This window comes from Balaenoptera acutorostrata, chromosome 8 (assembly GCF_949987535.1).
Source record: "Balaenoptera acutorostrata chromosome 8, mBalAcu1.1, whole genome shotgun sequence".
Taxonomy (NCBI): Eukaryota; Metazoa; Chordata; class Mammalia; order Artiodactyla; family Balaenopteridae; genus Balaenoptera; species Balaenoptera acutorostrata.
In genome coordinates this window covers 23,848,671-23,869,882 of record NC_080071.1, presented here as the reverse complement: position 1 = coordinate 23,869,882, position 21,212 = coordinate 23,848,671, and the positions used below count along the sequence as shown (strand labels likewise).

Here is a 21,212-nt window from a genome sequence, read left to right as displayed (position 1 = left end):
AATAGCCTGAGAAAGTTTTGAGATTTTTAGATGGACTTGCTTGCGTTTAATGTTTTGAATTTCCTTTGTATGGCAAATTGCCTAATGTGTCAGAATACCTTTGAGATAGAGAAATTGCAGCCAAAAAATATTGTAAATCATCTTAACATCTTATGTAATTGAGTTAGAAATGAAATAAGGGAATGGAATACATTTTGTGGAATCACACCCAAAATCAGTGCTGACCTACACACAATTTGCTTAAAACACCATGCATTTTTTTTAGTATATCTTATGCCTGCTTTTAGCAAGTGGCAGGTGGCAGAAATGACGAAAAACCCACACATATTCCTTGAAATGCCAACCCTAGATGTATCCGTTTTGGGGAATAGGAGAGGCTGTGTCCCAAAACAACTTCCTTGTAGCAAACCTCTGGGAAAAGCCTGGTCCTCTCTTGATTTTGAGCCAGTTCTAATGCCACTGTTATTGAAATTTTATCATACAAATGTACTGGGAAATACTAAAGGCAATTCTTGGCCATGATGGGAAGTTGAGTTTCACAAAAGAGTCAGAGATTCTATGTTTTTCTTTTTTCTTTAGGTATGGTGGTCCCTGCAGTCAGAGTGTAAGGTCTGTATTCGCTGTTAGTTGGATATCGTATCTTGCAAGTAAGGAAGGGATAGTCATTGCCTTGGTGGATGGTCGAGGAACAGCTTTCCAAGGGGACAAACTTCTGTATGCAGTGTATCGAAAGCTGGGTGTTTATGAAGTTGAGGACCAGATCACAGCTGTCAGGTGAGCGCCTTCTCATTCAAACAGAAACTGATGTCAGCAAAAGTCATGCAGTCATTCTCGGGTTTCTCCATCCTTAATGTCTTAAGTTTTTTTTGTCTATTTTCCTAACTTCATCTAAAGCTATCATTAACCTTAAAGTGATATTTTTACCCAATATAAGAAAAAATTATTCACGGAAGAGAGAAGAAAAATGATTTATGGTGAAAGATGATAAACACTCTCTTTCCATGTTTCAGTCATTCTAACAGACTTTCATTACCATGGCTCACAATTAGCAGAAAAATTTGTATAACTCTAGGGATGGTCTGTAGGAAGCCAGACATCTGAATTTGCTCAAGCCTTGTGGATTCTACCTCATAAATTTAGAAATGGCGCAAGATTTCATCAGCACTATATACTTATAGATATTAGCATTCTTTTGTAATTAAACTAGCTATTTTAGCAAGAATGTGTTTTCCTATTTTCATTCGACAAAAAATTTCTTTTACATAATAGAAATTTACAGAAACATTTAGGGGAAAGAGATTTATAATCTGAGTTCTTCTTCCCAACTACATTCTCAACCACAATTTATGGCTCAATCATCTCTTCCTGAAACAAAAAGAATAGAGTCACCAAAATTGTTCCTAATTTGCAAACACTGTGCAGGATTCTTCTGGATATTTCTGTACAGTTGTTGGGTTTCTGTTATTATGATGTGAGTAGGTGAAGTTGGAGAATAGTAGTTTGTAAATGTAAAAGCTAACACAGGCTGACTGTACTCTTAGTCATGGATATATGTTCATGAGTGATGTCTAAAGGTCAGACACTGTTTCACAGCAAAGAGCAATTTAGAAAATTAATTAGTATGTGTCTTTTATCATCTTAATATCATTAGCAGTTATTGAGTTCAATGCAGCACACACAACACAGATTATATTTAACAACAAGGAGCCAGGCCCAGACAACACTTTTCTGTATTTTCTTGTCTCTAATCAAAGCAGAATTTAGACTCACAAGTAATTATTTTTTTTAAATAGAAAAGTAATCATAACCCATATGCTTTCAAATTTTTCTTTCATTCTGTGAACTGTAATAGACACACACTTACACCTAAAACATTCAGTTAAAAACAAAGTCTATTTGAGTAAAATCAGAAAAATTGATAAATAAATTATTAAATAACACTATACAATCTGTAGGCATCATTCACACCTAACTTCTAGGAGGCTCCGTCTTTCTTACTGATCCAGATTTTTGGCCTTTCCACTATTTTAACTTTTTTGAGGGAGTCTTCGGCCTGATGGAGAGTCATAGAAAAGATAGTTCAAAGAAAAACTCTGAGATTCAATCGTTCATGTAAAGACTGTGGTACGCCTTAAGAATATTAACACAATTGTCAGCATTATAGACTTAATTCTTTACGGTATTGTTTTTGGCATTGTGGGTCGGGTCACATTTATTTGTATTTAAACCATGCAATAAACACCAAGGACATGTAATCCTGGGACAACATCAAAAGACAGAGATGTAAATTATGGTTTGTAATTCAACTTTCCAAAGTTGGTAGAGCTAAAAAGTGGTTTGCTTTGGCACTGGTTAAAAAACAATCATCATTAACATCATACATCATTATATTTTTGTGCATTTATTTACCACGAAAAATGCAGCATTCAAATTTAAGAGGAATACCTCAAGAAACAGAACGGATAGAACTGATAGCTTCTTAATGTTTTTCCTTGGATGAAATGAAAATTTAAACATGAAACCCATGTATAGACCTTAACAAAAATTGTTATTTCTGGTGTCTAACATATAGGACACGAAGCCACAAATTCTATTGATTTTCACAATAATATAAATGCCTTTGGCATTTAGAATTGAAAAGAAGATGGACCAGAGGCGGTAATTGGCTACGTTTACCTTCTCTGAGCCATTTTTAGGATGGAACCTGAAGAATGTCTTCCTACTATAGATCAGGCATATGTTCACTCATTGACTCAGCCATTCAAGAACAGATGAAATATTAGTATATGCTATTACAATACTCTGTATAAAATTGTGCAATTTACAATCTCAACATTCAGTGCACTTACAGTTTTTGAAGAGTGAATAAACCACATGCACTCAAGGGAACATGGCTATTAGATGGAACTTTTTGTATTCACCTTAGTGAACACGGGCAGCTGTATGGCAAAGCACATATACAGCAATGGAGATGCCAGTGGGGACTGGCCTTGGCTTTGCTTGAAACCATTATTCTGCAAAAGGGAAAGGGAAGCCTTGAAACCCTATGCTTTGAGAAAACAAAAGCTAAAAGAATAGACTTATAGTGATAATTCTAGAAATAATTCAATCACATATCTTCCTGAGAAGTGTTTTAGGAATCAGACACTGAATGTCTGACTTGAGGAATTGGGATTGTAATTCCTCTATGGTAGTCCTCAAATTACCTCCCCTCAAAGAATGAAATTTTTCCCTGGGATCTCTTATGAAATGCAATCTGGCTCAATTTTTTATATACCAAAAAAAATCATAAGTACATATTCAGAAACCACAGTAAATACTAGTCAGGGTCAAGAAACAGACTCAAGCAAAGCAAAGCCGGAAAAAAAGAGAGGCCCTACAACTGCACAAATTTTGACTATACATAAGAGAAAGCCCCAAAGGATATGCTTGTGAAGTCAAAGCTTAAGTAAAACTGAGACCTGCTTTCTTCAGGCTCCTCTGCAAGTGGTTCATATGCGAGACCCTTAAAATGTCAGTAGTTATAGGATCAAATCTGCTCATTCAGGTAGGTTTGGCATTTTTGACGTTCCCACAATTTTGAAATTTTATATAACTTCAGGGTTAGCGGTAAAGAAGGATTATATGAGAAAAAAATATATCATACTGTTATACATGGTATCAATAAGAACATTTCCAAAATAGAATAATAGTAATTGATTACTAAGATTTCGAACTGACCTTAGATTTAGGGCATTTTTATGAGAGAAAAGTTGTAAAGTCCAGTCCAGCCTCCAAAATTAGAAAAAATGCTTTTTCACTTGCTATTAACATTTTGTTGATTTAACCACATTGTCAACAGTATCTCTGATAACCCTCCTGGAAGGTCTTCAGAATTTGGAGGTAAATTTTATAGAGGCTTGTTAGTCTCAGATTATCTAGCTAACCTTTAACCTAGTCCTTCCACAGTAAGTGTTAATGTTTCATTTCCATGTTAACTATTGCACTATCATTTCCTGTAAATGTCATCCTTTCGGAATAAACCTAGGAAGGGAGCTGTTAAGAATTTCCTGTTCCTATGTATCACCTGTTATTTGCTTTTACCCCAGATGCAAGGCAATATGATTGCTAGCTTCTGGGAGATCATAAAATCACGATTGATTTTATGGCTCAGAACTGGCTTCAAGCACTAGCAGCAAGATTATTTTTTTGACAAAGAAAGTGAACCTTCTTTTCTTTCACTTGGCTTTTGAAGTTTGTGGGAGAATTGCCGAAATGCCACAATTTGCTGACCGTTTTCTCTACTTTACTGTGACCAAGCATCAACACAGGTAGCAACTTTCCGTTTGCTACTGCGTTTCTCCCCTGTAGACTCTTCAGTGTCCCTCAGAATCAGTGTCGAGTAAGCTGTGACTGACGGGGCTTCTTCCCATCTGTTTGTGCCGGGCATCTGCCCAACTCCTCTATGCATCAGAAACATGCATTTTGAATCCATGCAACGAGCAAAATGGTTGCTGTGAAATCCCTTTAAGAAATTCCATTATTTAACTAATGCAAATCACTCGGTCCTAGTTCCAGAGAAGAATGAGAAAGGGCATTAACGTCACTTAAGGCAACCAAAAAAATAGTATTTTTCTGGGGTCATGAGTGTCACTTTTGTCTCTTCCCCTCTTTTCCTTCACTGTCCCATCCAGGCCTCTATAATGGCTCATCCACTTTGCTGTTTTCTTCCACTGCTTCTGCTTCTCTAAGAGTTTCTTGAGTTTTTATTAAAACGTTCCCCAAATAAATCACAATTGCTCTAGAACACCAGCCATCAAGGAAGCGTGGAATAAGTTAGCCTAAAACACTCTTTTTTTGTACCAATGATGTAGTTAGATTTCTGAGGGCTTCCCAGGACTTTTTGAAGGTTGTCCTTCAGCGTGGTCCCTTGCTCCTAAGGATAGATTTATTTTCAAACTCATTCTTAAATGGAGGCTCTTCTGTGAGGGAAATTGAATGAATAATGTCCATATCCTGAAAGATGCATACAATTGTCCAAACCATGATGAACTGAGGGTACCTAAGTGTGAAATGGGAGAGGGATGGATATTTTTCCATGGATGGATGTGACCAAAAATGAGACAGTGATTATAATGCATGTCAACCTACATAAAAGGTTAAAACAAGGCAAGCTCAAAATTGTCAAAAAATGAGTTCATTCAGGAATAGCAGAGGAATTGAAATTCTGGACTCACAAACTGTAGCAAGCTATAGGCCCATCCATTGAGGGTTTGGGGAAGGCTGTGTTTATATGGAGGGAATGAAAGAGGGGAGAGTTCAGTGAGAGTCCATTAAAATCAAAACAAACAGAGACCAGCTTTGACTACTCCCTGGGCAGACAAAAGCAGTCCTGTCCTACAAACAAAGCTCAAGTCAGCATATTTTGAGAAACCAACCCAACTTGGGTCATTTCTTGTTCACGCCTCTGGAAACCATAAGCAAAACTTCCCAAGGTTGATATGAGGCAACCCCTGACCAACTCCCTATCATTTAAGAAAATTTCAAAATTACCAGTTTCCTGGAAATCAGGCATATATGGAAATCAGCCTCTCAGTCCTGAGGGCACATGTGTGCAATTTTTCATTTATATTCTTCAGTCCCATTTTAGGTTGAAATTCTTTTACATTAACATCTAAGCAAACAGAATCATAAGAAATTAATAAATTTTAAAACAGCAATAATGAAATCCTTTTTCCCAAAAGCTGGAGATTTGGAAATTTGTTACTATGAGCCAGTGTCTCTTTTTTTTTCTTTAAAATATCTTAAGTGCATTTAATAGTAAACTCAAAAACATGTGGCTCTAGTGTTAGAACCTGAGTTAACCATTTGCTTGTTCACTGCATTAAAAAACATTTTCCCCTTTCAGTCTATTCTCATTTGCTGAATATGAGCCTGTCTCTTAACCTGAGTCCCAAGGAAATCACCAGCACAGTTAGGGTAGGAGGCCTTACAGCCCTGAACGTATTACTCAATAGATGTACCAGAGAGTCTAAAGGATCCTTTTATCCCTTGCAGTAAGCATGATAATATTCTTTTAACTATTTGTAAATGCAGCCTTATTATGCAAGTGTTTAAACAAAGAAAATGTAGCGTTTCTATTAAATCTTTGGATTAACTATGCGTGTGTAATGAAGTAAATGTCATGTGTACGCACTTAAAATTCTAAAAATTTGTTTCTTTTACTTTAGAAAATTCATAGAAATGGGTTTCATTGATGAAAAAAGAATAGCCATATGGGGCTGGGTGAGTTGTTTTATATGTTTTATGCCTGTTATTTGGTTCAGCAATCATCATTCTCTAAAGTGTTCGCTTATAAGGTTTCTCATGAAATGTTAATGTTGCAACATAATTTAATCTGTCAATGGAAACAGTCAATTTGGATAATCTGGGCTTCAAAGTGGTGGCTTTAAGTGTTTGTTCCTTTTTTTTCAATCATTTAGTTTCTTACCTGTATAGCAAATTAACTCGTAATCGACACATTTTCACTTAATTTCTGGTATTAGAGTATACTGAACTGAGCCGTATTCATCAGAACTTTAATTTCCTTTGTTATTTTAGGGTTAATATATTTCTTTTCTTTTATATGTCATCACTTCATTTTCATGAAAAGCTAAGATAAAGTTTGAAATTATAGAAACTTTCACAATATAAATTTCCTAGGACCTAGCCTATCCTAGTTATATCTTGGCTGTTTTGATTCTTTTTTTTTTTTTTCTTGTAATCAAATTCTTTTACCAGACCTAATGTTAATTTTTGCTAACTGGAGAGAAATAATTATTTATTACTAGTTATAGATCATGGAGATAATTTCCCACGTTTGAAGAGCTGCACAGGTTTTTTAAACACACATTAAAAGGAAGTGGCAACATTTATCAGTCACGGGCAATGAAGTCACTGGAAAGTTTAGAGAAATATGGGAAAGAGTTTAGATTTGCCCATTATAAATTATGATAATTACCCTTCAAAGAAGATTTCCTGTTTCACTTTTTGGTCTGAATTTGTACATTTGCAAGTCAATTTGCAGCCATTTGTGCTTGGGTTGTTTTTCTTGGCTGTTTTCTCTGAGCGCGGCCTGCACAAGATGGAGGGAATGAAACCCAATATTGAAGGGAATCTGCAGGATTCCACTCATCTCTCAGCTCAGTGACCAGATGAAGAACTGTTATGAATTTGTGGAAAGTTGTTACTTCAAGCCATTTGGTCCTTCTTAAAACTATCAAATGTTAAGTATCTAAACAGAATGGAATTCAAATGGGTGGAAATAAATGAAATCTTTTTATAGTGAAATATTTCAGAGAAGACCTTTCTTACCATCCATTTTTATGAAATTTCCTAAAGTAAACCCTTGAAAGATTCACATTTCGAACTGAACACTTACATATAATATTAACATTTCTCTTAGAACTTCACTTTGCTTTTACTTCAGGCTTTGAAATAACCGAAAGCCACCTTTTAACTTCACTTCTAGAACATTCTAGGTATAAGTGGTTTGGTAGAGAACCATGCGTGTGGGATGATTTAAGAAACCCACTCATCATGTGAAGGAGAGTGAGCTTTATCCATGTCTCTGTGACATGTTTCTCTTCTTATTTTTCTATGTTTCTGTAATCATTACACTCCATTCCTTAAATGTCAGTGTTTTTCTGGGTCTGGTCTTGATTCTTGTTGTTCTTCACTTCCTTGGGGAAACCCACGTGGTTTCAAAGATGATGATGCCTGCCACCAGCCCCCTCCTCTCTCTTCTGAGCTCCACGTTTCAAATGGCTACTGATCCTATTTCCCAAGTGTCTTACAGAGGCCTCAAGCTTAACTTGCCCAAGTTAAATGTATTATAGTCTACTTTAAAACAAGTCTTCATCTTCAATAAGGACCTCACCACACACCTAGTCACCCAAATTAGTAAGTTCAGAGCTATTTTCAGCTTCCCCTGCTCCCTGACTCCAATACTCTGTTGATTAGTAAATTCTATCAATTCTGCCTTCAAACATTTGAGTCTATTCTCATCATCCCCACTGACATTGCTTTAGTTCAAGTTTCTTTATATGTAACCTAAATCAGAGCTTCTCAAACTTTAGCTTGCATAAGCATCACCTGGAGAACGTGTTAAAACAGTTTCCAGGCAACACCCACCCCCGACCAGTACTCCAGGGTGGAGTCTGAGGGTCCACTTACGTGGACCATAGGTTGGGTGGTACAGGTTTAACTATTCCAGTTGCTTCTTAACTAGCCTCCTTGCTTTGGTCTCACACACTCCAATGTTGCTAATGAAGTTGTTGTTCCAAAACACGATTCTTACCATGTTGCCTTTTTGCTTACATATTTTCTAGGGCTACATGTTGATCTCAGCCTAGTGCCCAAACACATTTCCTTGCATGCAAGGCCCTTGGCAATCTGGTTGCAACCTACTTTTCCAGTCTCTCTCCTTCCACTTCTCCCCACACTTTATGAATAATTTGTCTTATATCTGTGCTTCCTTTTTCCCATGTGTTGATCAGTCCTGTTTCCTACACCTGCAATGCCTGTCCTCTTCTCCCATTCCCCATGTCTTCCTCTCTCCAAAACACAAAATTCCTACTTGTTCTTTAAGACCCAACTCAGATATGACTTTTTGTGCTCCAATAGCTCTTTATACTACTTTTATAGGAACTGCCATGCTCTATCTTGTTTGTGCATTGTTTGCTCTCACAAGAATCAAGGAATGGACTTTGTCTTTCTTCAACTTTGTTTCTCAAATGTTTAGCGCAATATTGGCCATCTCACATATCTATGATGCTGTTTAAACTGAATTTAATCCTGTAAGTCAATGTTCCCCGAAATGTGTCATGTTAGTATCAGGAAATTTGGGGGAAATGTTCTCTGGTCTAATAATTTGGTAAACTTTGAAGTCTATATAATAGTGTATATAGCCCCTATAGTAAAGAATCCTGTTAAACTTTGTTTAATACAGTATTACGAAAAAGTATTTGACTCCATGGGTACCTCTTTTAGTGGTGGTCTTGAAGTCAATAGGGAGTGGAATTGGAGCCTTAGAAAGATACTCTTGGCTGCAGAATGAAGAGTAGCCTGATATTGGGAGTGCGAGTGGTCCAAAGGGCTAAGAAAGCAGTGATAATGGCAACAAATACCAAGGGCCTGAATTTAGGCAGTGAAGAAGGGGGCAGGAATAGGTCATAGCTCTGAGTGCTCTTTTATAGTATAATAAGCAGAGACCTATGGGAAATTGGAGAAGGGAAAGAGAAAGACGTTGAGAATGACCATGTGGGTTTGTTTAGCTATCACTGTGTTCCATAAGTACCTGTTTCTATGAAGTATTAGATATCTTAGTGGTCTGAGAAATACTCTAAAGCTAGCCACGCAATTTTTTTTCTTTGGTCAATTGGTCAATGAGTTGCAAATCTTACATTTCCCTCCATTATCCAGATTAAGAAGGGGAGAGAAGGCATTTTTATCTTTTTATCTTACACTTTCATTTTTCTGGCACACAAATTAAAGTCCAGTAGTCTGTTTTTTAGCTTCCTCTTAGCCGTCTACTATGCACACAGCACTATGCCTAGGAAGTGTCTGTTATGACAGGGGTTCTGACCTGGGCAATTTTGCCCCTTAGGGGACATTTGGCAATGTCTGGAGACGTCGTTGGTTGTCAGAACTAGGGGAATGCTACTAGCGTCTAGTGGGTAGAGGCCAGAGATGCTGTTACATATCCCACAATGCACAGGACAGCACCCAACAAAAAAGAATTATCCAGCCCAAAAAGTCAATAGTGCTGAGGTTAAACAACCTTAATTTATATGAAGAAAAATTGAAGCAATTATTCTGACAATTGAAGAGCAGCAGGGGTTTTGCCTAAATTATTAGAATAACAACCTCATTTATGGGCTTTGCTTTGTTAATATAGACCTAGCCAGGTGGTGTTGAATAAGCATTAGTTCGTGATTTAATCTTAGCTCCCTTCTCTTCCAGTGACTAATTATAAGCAATTTGAATCGCTATGTGTGATCAACGATGTAAAAGTAGGACAAATGCACCTCTAATGAAACTATATTAGACTCTGAACTTAAAACTTCCCAAAGAGGTTGCCCTAATGTAAGGATATAGAGGAAGTGGCTTGTCGGCAGGCATCCTGCAGTTGAGTCCCAGCTCCACCGCTTACTCTAAATTTATCCTGAGCCTCAGTTTCCTCATCACGAAATGCAACAATAATTTCCTCATCAAGTCAGTGTGAGAGATGAGTTAATAGGAAAGTCATATATTAAACAAATATTTATTCTATTCCCACTGTGTTTCAGATTGTATTGTCAGTGCTAGGGAGACATTCATTAACCAGACAGACAAAAATCTCTACCTTTATTGAGTTGGGAATGGCTGGGGAGAAAGGCAATAAGAAAGATAAATAAATAACATATATAGGATGTTAAACGATGATCAGTGCAATGGAGAAAAGCAAAACCAAGCAAGAAAGGAGCAAGGAGCATCATACAGGATTGGAGCAATTTTAGATTAGAAGGACAGGTGAGGCTTTTTTTTTTTTTTTTGAGTTAAGACTTCAAATGGGAGGGAGTGAGCCATGCCAATTTCTGGGGATAGAGAATTCCAGGCAGAGGGTGGCAGCATTTGCAGAAGTCCTGGGGCTAGATCATGCTTGGAGAGTTCAAAGAACGTCAAGAGAGCCAGTGAGCAAGGGGAGGTGGGAGGGGGGAGAGAAAGGACACAGAGCCTGTGGGACCACAAAGACTGTTGCAATGACCTTGGCCGTACAAACATTAGCTAGTTATTGTTATTGTCTGTAGGTGAAATGTTCCAATCTGCATTATAGCTCCCATCAGAGTACTATTCCATAAATCCCTCAAAATTCTGTGCCCTTCTAAGAATGTTTTTAAAGATATCCTTCATTTAAACAAAATGGCAAGGCATCTAAGTGCAAAGGACAAAATTCTAGAATTCTCATGGCCAATCTGCTCCGTGGGTTCTTTTCTTTCTGCAGCCACCCACTCTGCCTTGGAGCCCCACCCATGGGAGAGCAGAAAAAAGTCAGCTCGGGTGTTTTTTTTTCTCTTTATTTCTACAATAGAAACAGCTTTTCTAAGCTGCCTGAGAATTTCAAGTACACCTTCTTTTATTGTGCTGCTGCTACACTAGTTTGCTTTTACAAATTCCTAGAGGCAATTTGTATTCATGTTGAAAGCATGACAATTTTATTTACATACTGCCCTATTATCTAATCACTGAATAGATACAAATTAATATTTTTATAATTCCTAAGATTTTGGACGGAAGTGTTCAAAACCCTTTTTACTATATGCAAATGCTTTGATTTCGAATGTCACTCCATGCTATTTTCTGTTCTGGGGCATAGGAGAGGAGAAGCAGAACCCAGTATTATAATTTGCAGTGATCACATTTTTCCAATAAAACCATAAACAGTAATCATATTTCTAAAGGACTCAAGCTTACTCTACTTTCATTTAAATCAAAAATTAAGAAGGAAGAAGAAATCTTTTGTTTCAGTAATAGTTGTTGCTAACCTGCTAATCAAAACAGATTATTTTTATGTTTTAAGTGAAAGTTTGATCCTGATAGAGAATTTGCACTTATCAAAATGATTTTTAAACCCACATGTTCCTTCTATTTTAAAATATATTTTTCCTCTATTAAAACACATTTTAGTTCTCCTCCAAGTATAATGAAAGGAGGCCATGGTATAATTGGAGCTGCCACTTTTAGTCTGTGTTTTGTAGCCAAGGGTCCTCAATAAGTTTCCCCAGAGTTGGAAACATAAGACTGTATGTAAACTAGTTAGTTAGCATTCTTTCTCTAACAATTGAATTCAGCAAGATGGTTTAGTTTATTCCCTCAGGCCATGTATTTCACGGATTAAGACTAGACCCAGGCCACTGACCTGCTGCCTGATTTCACCACCTCTGTCTCCTGTCTCTCCCTTGCTCTGCAGGGCTCTCACTCCCACTCTCTCTTTCACCCTCTCTCAAGACTGACTTTTCTGTAACAAGGGATGATACGATCTCTCCTGACTGGAGGGCAAATGATTCCCAGAAGTTTGTGGCAATAAAGTCCTAAAAGCAAGTCACACCCTTAGAGAGTCACACTGTCCTCTTTTGATTTGTAAGGACGTTCCTGTGTTGGGGCAAGAATAAGCACCGAGAGTCACTTCCTAATCTAGCACGCACACTTGGGGTGGCGGGGAGGGGGGAGGAGGGTCCATGTCCCAGAACGCTGCTTAATCCATGTTCCTAGAGGAAACATCTCTCTCCCAGCAGGTTAATACAGACCAAATTTGCCTTCCAGGGAGAGATGAGCTTTACTGTGACGCTCTGTTCATTTCTTCATTTTTAGGAAAAGGTTCAAATTTCCAAGTGACACAGGCACACATCTCCTTCTGTTATGAGGGTCACATTTCTGAATCACCTACCAATTCCCTGGGGAAGAAAATTGATGAGTGCTAAACCTACTCCAGACTCTGCAATTTGTATCCCCTTTTGTATTACTTTATTTTTCCATTAAGTTGGGGAGGGGGGGCATGTAAGATTTTTAAAGACACCAGTGACTTTTCCTCCTTTCAGCTGCTATGCCAGAAATCCTCAAAACAGAATACGGAACACTACCTTATACACAAACTCTGGCCGTGTCTTAAACTACTCAAAAGGTTCTTGTGTCCTTCCCTTGCTGTTCTGTTATGAAAATAAGTGAGTAAATATACAGACATAAGTGCTGCCTCACAGGAGTTTTTTGCACGTTGTGGGAAGTATCTTGCTTTTACTTTTGGGGAATGATCTTCTTTTTTGTGCATTTTTTTAAAGTAAAAATCCTGTTTTTGCCATAGCAAGGTCCTGGTTGGAAAAACATAGAGGGGGGAAAAAAGAATTTTGCAGAAAAATTGCAATTATAGTATCTCTTAAACTGCCCGCACCATGTTCGGATCAGCACACCAAGTATTTGTAACTGACTAAGCTGACATTGTTGTCATGTCTGGTGGAGTTTGCTACCAAGAGTGCAAGATAGACATTTAATCTACCCTATCCATATTCCCCAGCCCCCATCAGCACTTATTGTGAGTAGAATTGCTCTCCAAATACCTTAGAGAGTTTATGAGAGTCAATCTGGGACTGACTTGTAACAATGTCTCTATAGTCCTACGGAGGTTATGTTTCATCGCTGGCCCTTGCTTCAGGAAGTGGTCTTTTCAAATGTGGAATAGCGGTCGCTCCAGTCTCCAGCTGGGAATATTACGGTATGGAAATATTTCATAAATGTTGCTGCGAAAACATTTAACACATAATTACTCTATATTTAAGGTTGCTAGGAAAACAAATTATGCAGTAAAATTCACCCCAGCATCACTGGGAAAAATATAATCTATAAATGAGGTTGTTTATATGATTCATTATAATCATGTTGCAATAATCACAGCAATTTTAAGATGAGGAAGAACTCTTCCAAAACCCAATGTAAGTTATTCTCTTCCAGAAACCGTGTGCCCCCTGATGAACCAAATCTTGAAAATCAGAGTTAACTCTATGTTTTCACAGACACACAGGTGCAGCTGAACTAGCTTTTAAGCACATCTTAGGGAAAGTCAGGACGGGACCAGGCAAATCACCGCCACGCCACAGTTTGCAGCTGCCTGTTACGTTGCTCTAGAAATCAAAGAAAGAAAAATTTGTTCAAGAAGTCCACCTTCCGTGTGTGCCTATTTTTATGATGAACATCAATGCAGGATGATTATTTGGAAATAACTCTAATAAATGCATGAAAATTAGCTTTCATCAGATCCTCTTCCCTGTGTTGTGGTGGAAATGAGACAATTGTGACTTGTAGGGAATCTCCATTCAGAGAAAAACGTGTGTGTGTGTGTGTGTGTGTGTGTGTGTGTGTGTGTGTGTTCGAGGAGGACTTGGGGGACATAGTTCCATCCCAAATTAATTAAGACACCAATAAAGGTACTAGAGGTGGCTGCATTTGTCATTTCTTTTAAAATATAATGAGGTCATTCCTAGCTCTACATTCTCCCCACTGAAGAACTTTGGGTAGAAGTGAAAAAGCTTAAGAGCAGCCCTTTCTATCGTTAGCTGCTCCTGTTTCCACAGTCTTCTCCTGCATTGCTTCTCCAGCCCTACTGAGGCAACTTGCAGAGCGAATGACTTGGGTGGAGCGTTACAGTAAAGGGAAGCAAGAACCTTCCTCGGCAGCTCCACCTGGGAAATTGGGGAGCAGTTATCAAACTCGGGGGGGGGGTCTGGTTGGTTAATGAAATGACACATATCACATGCAAACAACATACTCATATGCTCATATATTTTACAGCATCTATCTACACAGAGCGATTCATGGGCCTCCCAACAAAGGATGATAATCTCGAGCATTATAAAGTAAGCATTTTCTGTTTGATTTAGGTCATTAATTTATTTCAAATGTGCTAAATAATTGTAAAGCAGTCATTCAGAGTTTACAGTTTTGCTGGGTCCCCAAAGCAAGTATGATGATCTTTTGTCAGCTGCAAAACACCTCACTAAAAAGGAATTGACTCCTTTTGGATTCTATTTTTTCTTTCCCCATCCTCCTTCCCTAACTTCCCTTTTCCTCATCCTCCTCCCCACCCCCTACTCCTACACAGCTTGAGCGGGCATCATTTATGCCTAAGGTCTCACTCATATGTAACATATGACACATAAACTTTCAGTTTTTCAAACTAAGAATCAGATGGAAGTAATGCAAATGACGATGAAAATGTGTTGCTCTGACTCTTAAATATTTATCAACCAAAGCAATACATAATTTCAGTATTGGTGCTAAGTCCATTGCACAATGATTTAGCTAGTCTTCTATTAGAACTTGCAGCAACTAAAATGTTAATTTTTCCCCTTTTCCAGAATTCAACTGTGATGGCAAGAGCAGAATATTTCAGAAATGTAGACTATCTTCTCATCCACGGAACAGCAGATGGTGAGGTTTAAGCAAGACTCTTACACATAAAAATACTGAGCCAGCATCACTTTGTTTAAGAAACATTAAGCATCCTCCTATGCCTGTGCTCAGGGTCAATACCTAAGAGTCAGGGACATTTCCATAAGCGAGTGTGATTACTCACTGCTGACAATGTCAACTGCATGACTAGATAATTGTTGGTGCTCATTTCCAGGCGGTACATTGTCACTCTGTGCTTTCTGGTATTTAACAGCACTTTAACTCTCTCTCTTTGTTGCAGATAATGTGCACTTTCAAAACTCAGCACAGATTGCTAAAGCTCTGGTTAATGCACAAGTGGATTTCCAGGCAATGGTACATAATTTTGTTTTACTCATGTTCATGGCCTTAGACCCCTAAGCTAAAAGGAGGACTCTTCTTTTTTTTTTTTTTTTTTTTTAACACTAAAACCTGACAAGGAGGCTGTAAGGTAGAGTAGACAGGACATTAGCAAATAACTCTTGGATTTTTCATGAACTCCCTGAAGGACACTAGGCAAACCATGTCACCTCTGCTGATCCCAGTTGAGTCATATATAAAATAAAGGCATCCACAAGATTAGAGGATCTTCTAGCTCAAACATCCAATAGTTCTGTGGTCCTACGTATTAAGTGTAGCTATGTGCGTAGAGTCCCTGTGAAATCTGAGAGGCTCAAAGAGGCTAGAAGATTCTGTTTATTTAGTAAGAAGCAATCGCAGAATGTTATGAGACCTTAGAGGCTCTCTGAAATCACGCGGCTCCACGGTTAGAGAATCCTTCCATCTCTGTGTTCTCAGTGCCTGGCATGTGACCGGCCCATCACAGAAGGTCATATGTTTACTGAGTAAATGAATAAATGAGCTAGCTGTGAGATCCAGATGCATGAAGAATGGGAAATGGAAACAGAGAGGAAAATAAGGCAAAAGCCAAAGCAAGGGAGACAATTCCTGGTGGCCACTGTTCCCCCTCTTCAGGGAACATAAATTCTCCCTCACTTATGTTGCCCAAGCACCTAGAAAAGGAAACCCCCATCTTTTGGAAATTTGGTTTCTTAAAATAATTTAAAGAGGGTGAGGCAAGATTTTTCTGATCTTTTTTTTACCCCTTTCACCCATTTTTGAAATTGTGACTCCCAAAGTAAATTCAACTCATAAGTATATAGCATTACATCAATAACCACTAGCCACCTTTATTCAGTGAAAACAATAATCTTACTGGCAACTGTCCAGCAATAAAGTTTAAATTTGTAATACTATCTCCCTGTTTTTTTTTTTTTTAATGATACTATTTTTAACTCCTATGGAGGGTGTTTACAGTTATATATATTGTGAATTTTCTGCCACAGATAGGAATTAGATTCATGGAATTTTTGAGCTAGAAGGAGCCTTAGAGAAAATCATATCCAACCCCCTCATTTTTCAAATGAGGAAACCAAGCTCTAGAGAAGCAAAGTAACTGACCTAACACCCCAGCTCTGGAACCCAGGATGCTGGCGGCTGTGGAAGTTCAGCCACTGAGATCTCAAATAGAAGTTTGAAAAATATGAAACAGTAGTGAAGGTTAATGAAAAGGCTTTAAATCTTCCTGTTCTAAATGTTTATCTGTAACCTATTTTATTTATGCAAGTGTTCTTAGGTAGAATTCCAGCCATAATATTAGAAAAATTATCAGGTCTTGAGAGCACAAAAAGCCAAAGCTGGTTGCATTGCGTGTCTGCAGGAATAAAATAGGTTTCTTCCCTTTGTGTTTCAGTGGTACTCAGACCAGAACCATGGCATATCCGGCCTGTCTACGAAGCACTTATACACCCACATGACCCACTTCCTAAAGCAATGTTTTTCTTCGTCAGAGTAAAAACGATGCAGATACAAGACTGTATCACAATCTGAACACTTCCTATAAATGCCTCAGACTGTTTGCTTGTTTTACTCTTTATGCTGTTAAATGTTGGTATAAACAAACAAACGAATGTTGTTCTGAAGGCTGACAGAAAATTCAGAGGACTCAGAAGTTCAACCTAAATATTGTTTACATTTTCTGGCACTCTGTGAAAGAAGAGAAAAGGATGCCATACCTTTCGCTTTGGACACAGGCAGTGTTTTATCACCTGTTCGTTTGAGGGAAAAAGAATAAAGTCAGAAGTTAAAATGCTATGAATTTCTCTGTGTGCATTAATTTCAGGTTCCAGTTTCTATCAGAGAAAGAAATGCTTATGTTAGGCAAGTGCTTGAATAATATTAGGGTGGTCATGGAGGAGAAGAATCTAGAAGCAGTTTTGGGTTTTTGTAATTAGAACTCCAAATGCTGGAAACCACAGTTCAGAGTGTGCAAAAGCATTGTTCAGAAATCAGGTTGGCAATGCATTGTGTAGAGGCACCCTGACGTTTGCACTCTGTGCTGTCCCTCCAAGAAATGTTTATTAAATTTCTCCCAGAAGATTTCTTCAACATTGCCAAAAGCATTTGATAAAGATAAAGTCAGAATTTTGGATACAGGCTCCTTTTAAGAAATGCTGCAAATTTGGAAATGTTCCTATTTTGGATCCCTTTTTAGAATGAGTAATGGTTAACTGTTTTCTGATTGCTAAGCCACACCAAACTAAATAAAACAAAAAATTAGATAAAAATGGACATCAACAGCTGGAGAAGGAAAATGTTACATCTGTGAGATTATTCTGGGGTTTTAGTTCTATGTTATAGGGTTTATTTTGGAAAAGAAAAAAAAAAAAAAAAAAGAACCATAATGCCAGCAATCCCAAAGGCAATGCTCTGTCCATAACTGTCCCCATCAATTAGAAACACAGGCAGTACGCCATCTCTGTGATGGCCACAGAATTAAAAAGATCCACACCAGGTCACCAGAAGATGTCTTAAATGAATGCTGAAAGTATCTTGAAGCCACTGCCGAGGGGACTTTCCATTGACATGGTTCCCAGCATTCAATTGCCCTGGATGATTTTTCCCCATCCTTGGTTTTGTTTTTTTTTTTTTAATTTTATTTATTTATTTATTTATTTATTTTTTGGGCTGTGTTGGGTCTTCGTTTCTGTGCGAGGGCTTTCTCTAGTTACGGCAAGTGGGGGCCACTCTTCATCGCGGTGCGCGGGCCTCTCACTATCGCGGCCTCTCTTGTTGCGGAGCACAGGCTCCAGACGCGCAGGCTCAGTAATTGTGGCGCATGGGCTTAGTTGCTCCACGGCATGTGGGATCTTCCCAGACCAGGGCTCGAACCCGTGTCCCCTGCATTGGCAGGCAGATTCTCAACCACTGCGCCACCAGGGAAGCCCCCCCATCCTTGGTTTGATTCTTCCCAGTGTCAGGTAGAAGACCCTCACACCTTCTGTCATGCTGTATAACTAGAAGAACCAGTCCAGGCATGGAAACTTACAGCAGGCAGGGACCTCAAAGGCCATACACCACAGACTCTTCTAGAGTTTTCAGACCTTTCTCAGTCCAGCACTCTTTCTCCTATGACTTTTTGAAATCATGCTCCCATTCAGGCCACAGAGTCCCACCCACCTCACCTGTCAGGAAGGGTACTTGGTGGAGGTCAGGGAGCCCGGGCAACACCCTCAAGGATTCAGGACTGGCCACAGCCCCTCCTCTGCACATCTATACAACTGCTGATGCCCTCAGGGTCAGAGGGAAGCACTACTCTCCTTTTCTGTTCCACATGGAGCGGCCTGTGAAGCAAGCCCAGGAGATTTCTGCATAATTTTCTCCCCATTCGCTCTCTCCAGCTAGGAAAGGGAGACGAGCCAACAATCCTTTTCTAACACTCTGTTAAGGGAGACAGCAGGGCAATTTTGTAATTGTTATTTGTATAATAAGGAAGTCTTGTTACCCCGACTTATCTTCTGCCTTTGTGGAATATGCAAATCTGGTGTTTAATATCAATGTGCAAGAAGTGGTCTCCAGCCTCACGCCTTGGTTCCCACTGCCACAGAGGCAACTCCTACAAGACAGATATAACTGCGTCATTTTCCCAAGTAGAAACTTCCAGGGATTCTCCATGGTCTGTAAAATAACATTGTAGATATTCTATGTAGAACATTTTCATCATCACAGAAAGTGCTATTCGTTGGTGCTATCCTAGAGGAATCTTCACAGACCATATCTTGGAACATAGCATATGGTAGAAGCTCGCCAACCAGTGAATGATTGAACGACTCTGTCTTCATGGAAGACTCGGGTTTTCTACATCACCGTTGATGCAGTCTCCCCTGACCCCTCAGGCGCTCCTCAGGACTATCAGTGTGTGTTTATGTATTTATTCATCCATTCAACAACCATTTATTGAGGCTGTCTGTATACCTGACAAGGCTTTGAGGATATAGTGCAGAGCAAGGCAGCAACTAGACTGGCAGGGTTGTTTTTTAATTTTTTTTTTAACGTTCACATTTTGTACAGCTTTACTAGATTTTTCTTTTGGCTTGGAAAATAAGAGGTACATAAAGTACAAAGATTTTAGTAGAAAATACGAAACTAAAAGGGATGATTAAACGTCTTACCTTTTCCATTTGTAGGAAGTGAATTATAATAATAACTAACCTTTGCCACATTTTATTCTTTCATATGTGATTTGGGGAGGAGGTTGTCCCAACATCCTAATTCATGCTGCAGGGTAGAATCATCCTTCACATATCGCAAACTAGGGATTTTCATGCATTCATTCAACAAATGCAATTGCAAGCCACTGACTCAGGTACTATAGGTGACCCTCCCGCGCAGAAGACATGTATGTTAAACAGTATGCATATCTGTGGGCAGAGCTTAAGGCTTGTAAAGATGAGATATGAATGTGAGTAACTACAATGCAAGTTCAAATGACATCAGTACTCCGGGGGTGAGATTCTAGTAGGTGTAAGAGGAAAACCATAAAAAATGATGCCATTTCAAAATAACCTCAAATTTCAACCCTGCAATGCTGGCCTTAGAGCTATTTTTAAAGGTTTCAAAATTCTAAATGATCATCAAATATTTGTCAGAGTGAATGAGAAAAAAGCAGCAAAAAAATGGGTATCTTGTTAAATTTAACACAAATGAGGGAATTTTGATTGAGGTTTAAATTTTAAAAAAATCTTCTCCAAAGTATAAAATGTATGATTTATTTCCTTCAAGAAACATTTTTTGAGAACCTATACTGTGCATGGCAGTATTCTGGGTACTGCAGGGGTTACAAAGATGAATGTATGTGACAAGTTCTCCATTTCTAGACTGTTTCAGTAAAGGCAACTTAACGAATCTGATTTTCCCAACATTTGAGCATTTTTCAGAAACTGACAGATCTTTATGCAAATGTTGTTGCCAAGCTGTTTGTAATGGTGAAATTATACTTTGACAGTAACTCTTTAAAATATATTAAACCCAGCTAAGGTTTTTTTTTGAAATGTTGCCAATTAAGTGACTTTAATGAGCTTCTTGATGGTAATGTAATTAAAATTCAGATGTTCTAATTGTAAAAAAAAAAATACAGTTCTGGGAAACAACAGTAAAATAAGCAAATGTGAAATGAAGTAGGGCTAATTTAAATGGTGATTATGTGGTCTTCTGAGAAGATTCCACCAAAACAACATTTTCAATTATCCTGTTTGTAAAGAAGAAAGAAGGCACCTAACAGATATTTTAAATGTATCCAGTAAAGTAGATATTTTGAGTTTATCTAATAAAACAGATTAAAAAATTCTGAACACAGGAAGTCATTCTCTGCTTGTGAAAGAACTGCTAAAAACACTTCCTTGGCTTTATGAACAGGTACCCTAGCAATCTGAAGTGAAATAATTTCTAATTCAGGGAGAAATGAGTGCCTGGACCTTACCAAGCTATTCATGGGGAAAAAGATCTGGCTCCTGGCAAAAGTCTCTACTGACCACCTGCTCAGATTATTGGCATGCAATACTAGCATGCTGGTCACAGACACTTCTTTTTGACACACAGGTATGTCGTTGGCAAGCTAGAGCAGTATGATTTCATTCTATTGGCCTCTAATTAATACCCCATTACTTACTGTACTCACTTTAAAAATGGCTTTGACAATACATGATTTAACAAATATTCGTTGGTGCAGCGGTACAGCCTTTGCTCTGTGGTTATACAGAGTCCGTATCACGTTCATAAGAGGGAGGCGTAATCAAGCCGAGGTCATTCTGCCATGGTTTGACAACTCATGTTCCTACTTTCATAATTACTGGTCATTGACAAGCAAAGGCAGGAGCATCTTTGCTAGCCATGATTTA

General features: G+C 38.4%; 1 protein-coding gene across 3 annotated transcripts in view; it reads left to right on the top strand.

The window, feature by feature from the left end:
• Positions 1 to 17,130, top strand: part of FAP (fibroblast activation protein alpha) — a 71,297-nt gene extending 54,167 nt beyond the window's left edge. The window contains exons 20-26 of one of the 3 annotated variants that reach the window (XM_007183178.3): positions 580 to 774; positions 6,210 to 6,264; positions 13,165 to 13,264; positions 14,338 to 14,402; positions 14,904 to 14,976; positions 15,239 to 15,312; positions 16,730 to 17,130. In XM_007183178.3, the coding sequence (XP_007183240.3) occupies positions 580 to 774; positions 6,210 to 6,264; positions 13,165 to 13,264; positions 14,338 to 14,402; positions 14,904 to 14,976; positions 15,239 to 15,312; positions 16,730 to 16,831 (664 nt within the window). In that variant the 3' untranslated portion in view covers positions 16,832 to 17,130. Of the gene's footprint in view, positions 1 to 579; positions 775 to 6,209; positions 6,265 to 12,596; positions 12,720 to 13,164; positions 13,265 to 14,337; positions 14,403 to 14,903; positions 14,977 to 15,238; positions 15,313 to 16,729 lie in introns of those variants that run through there. The other 2 variants (XR_009009078.1, XM_057551556.1) reach the window with 2 other exon arrangements.
• Positions 17,131 to 21,212: the final 4,082 nt, after the last annotated feature.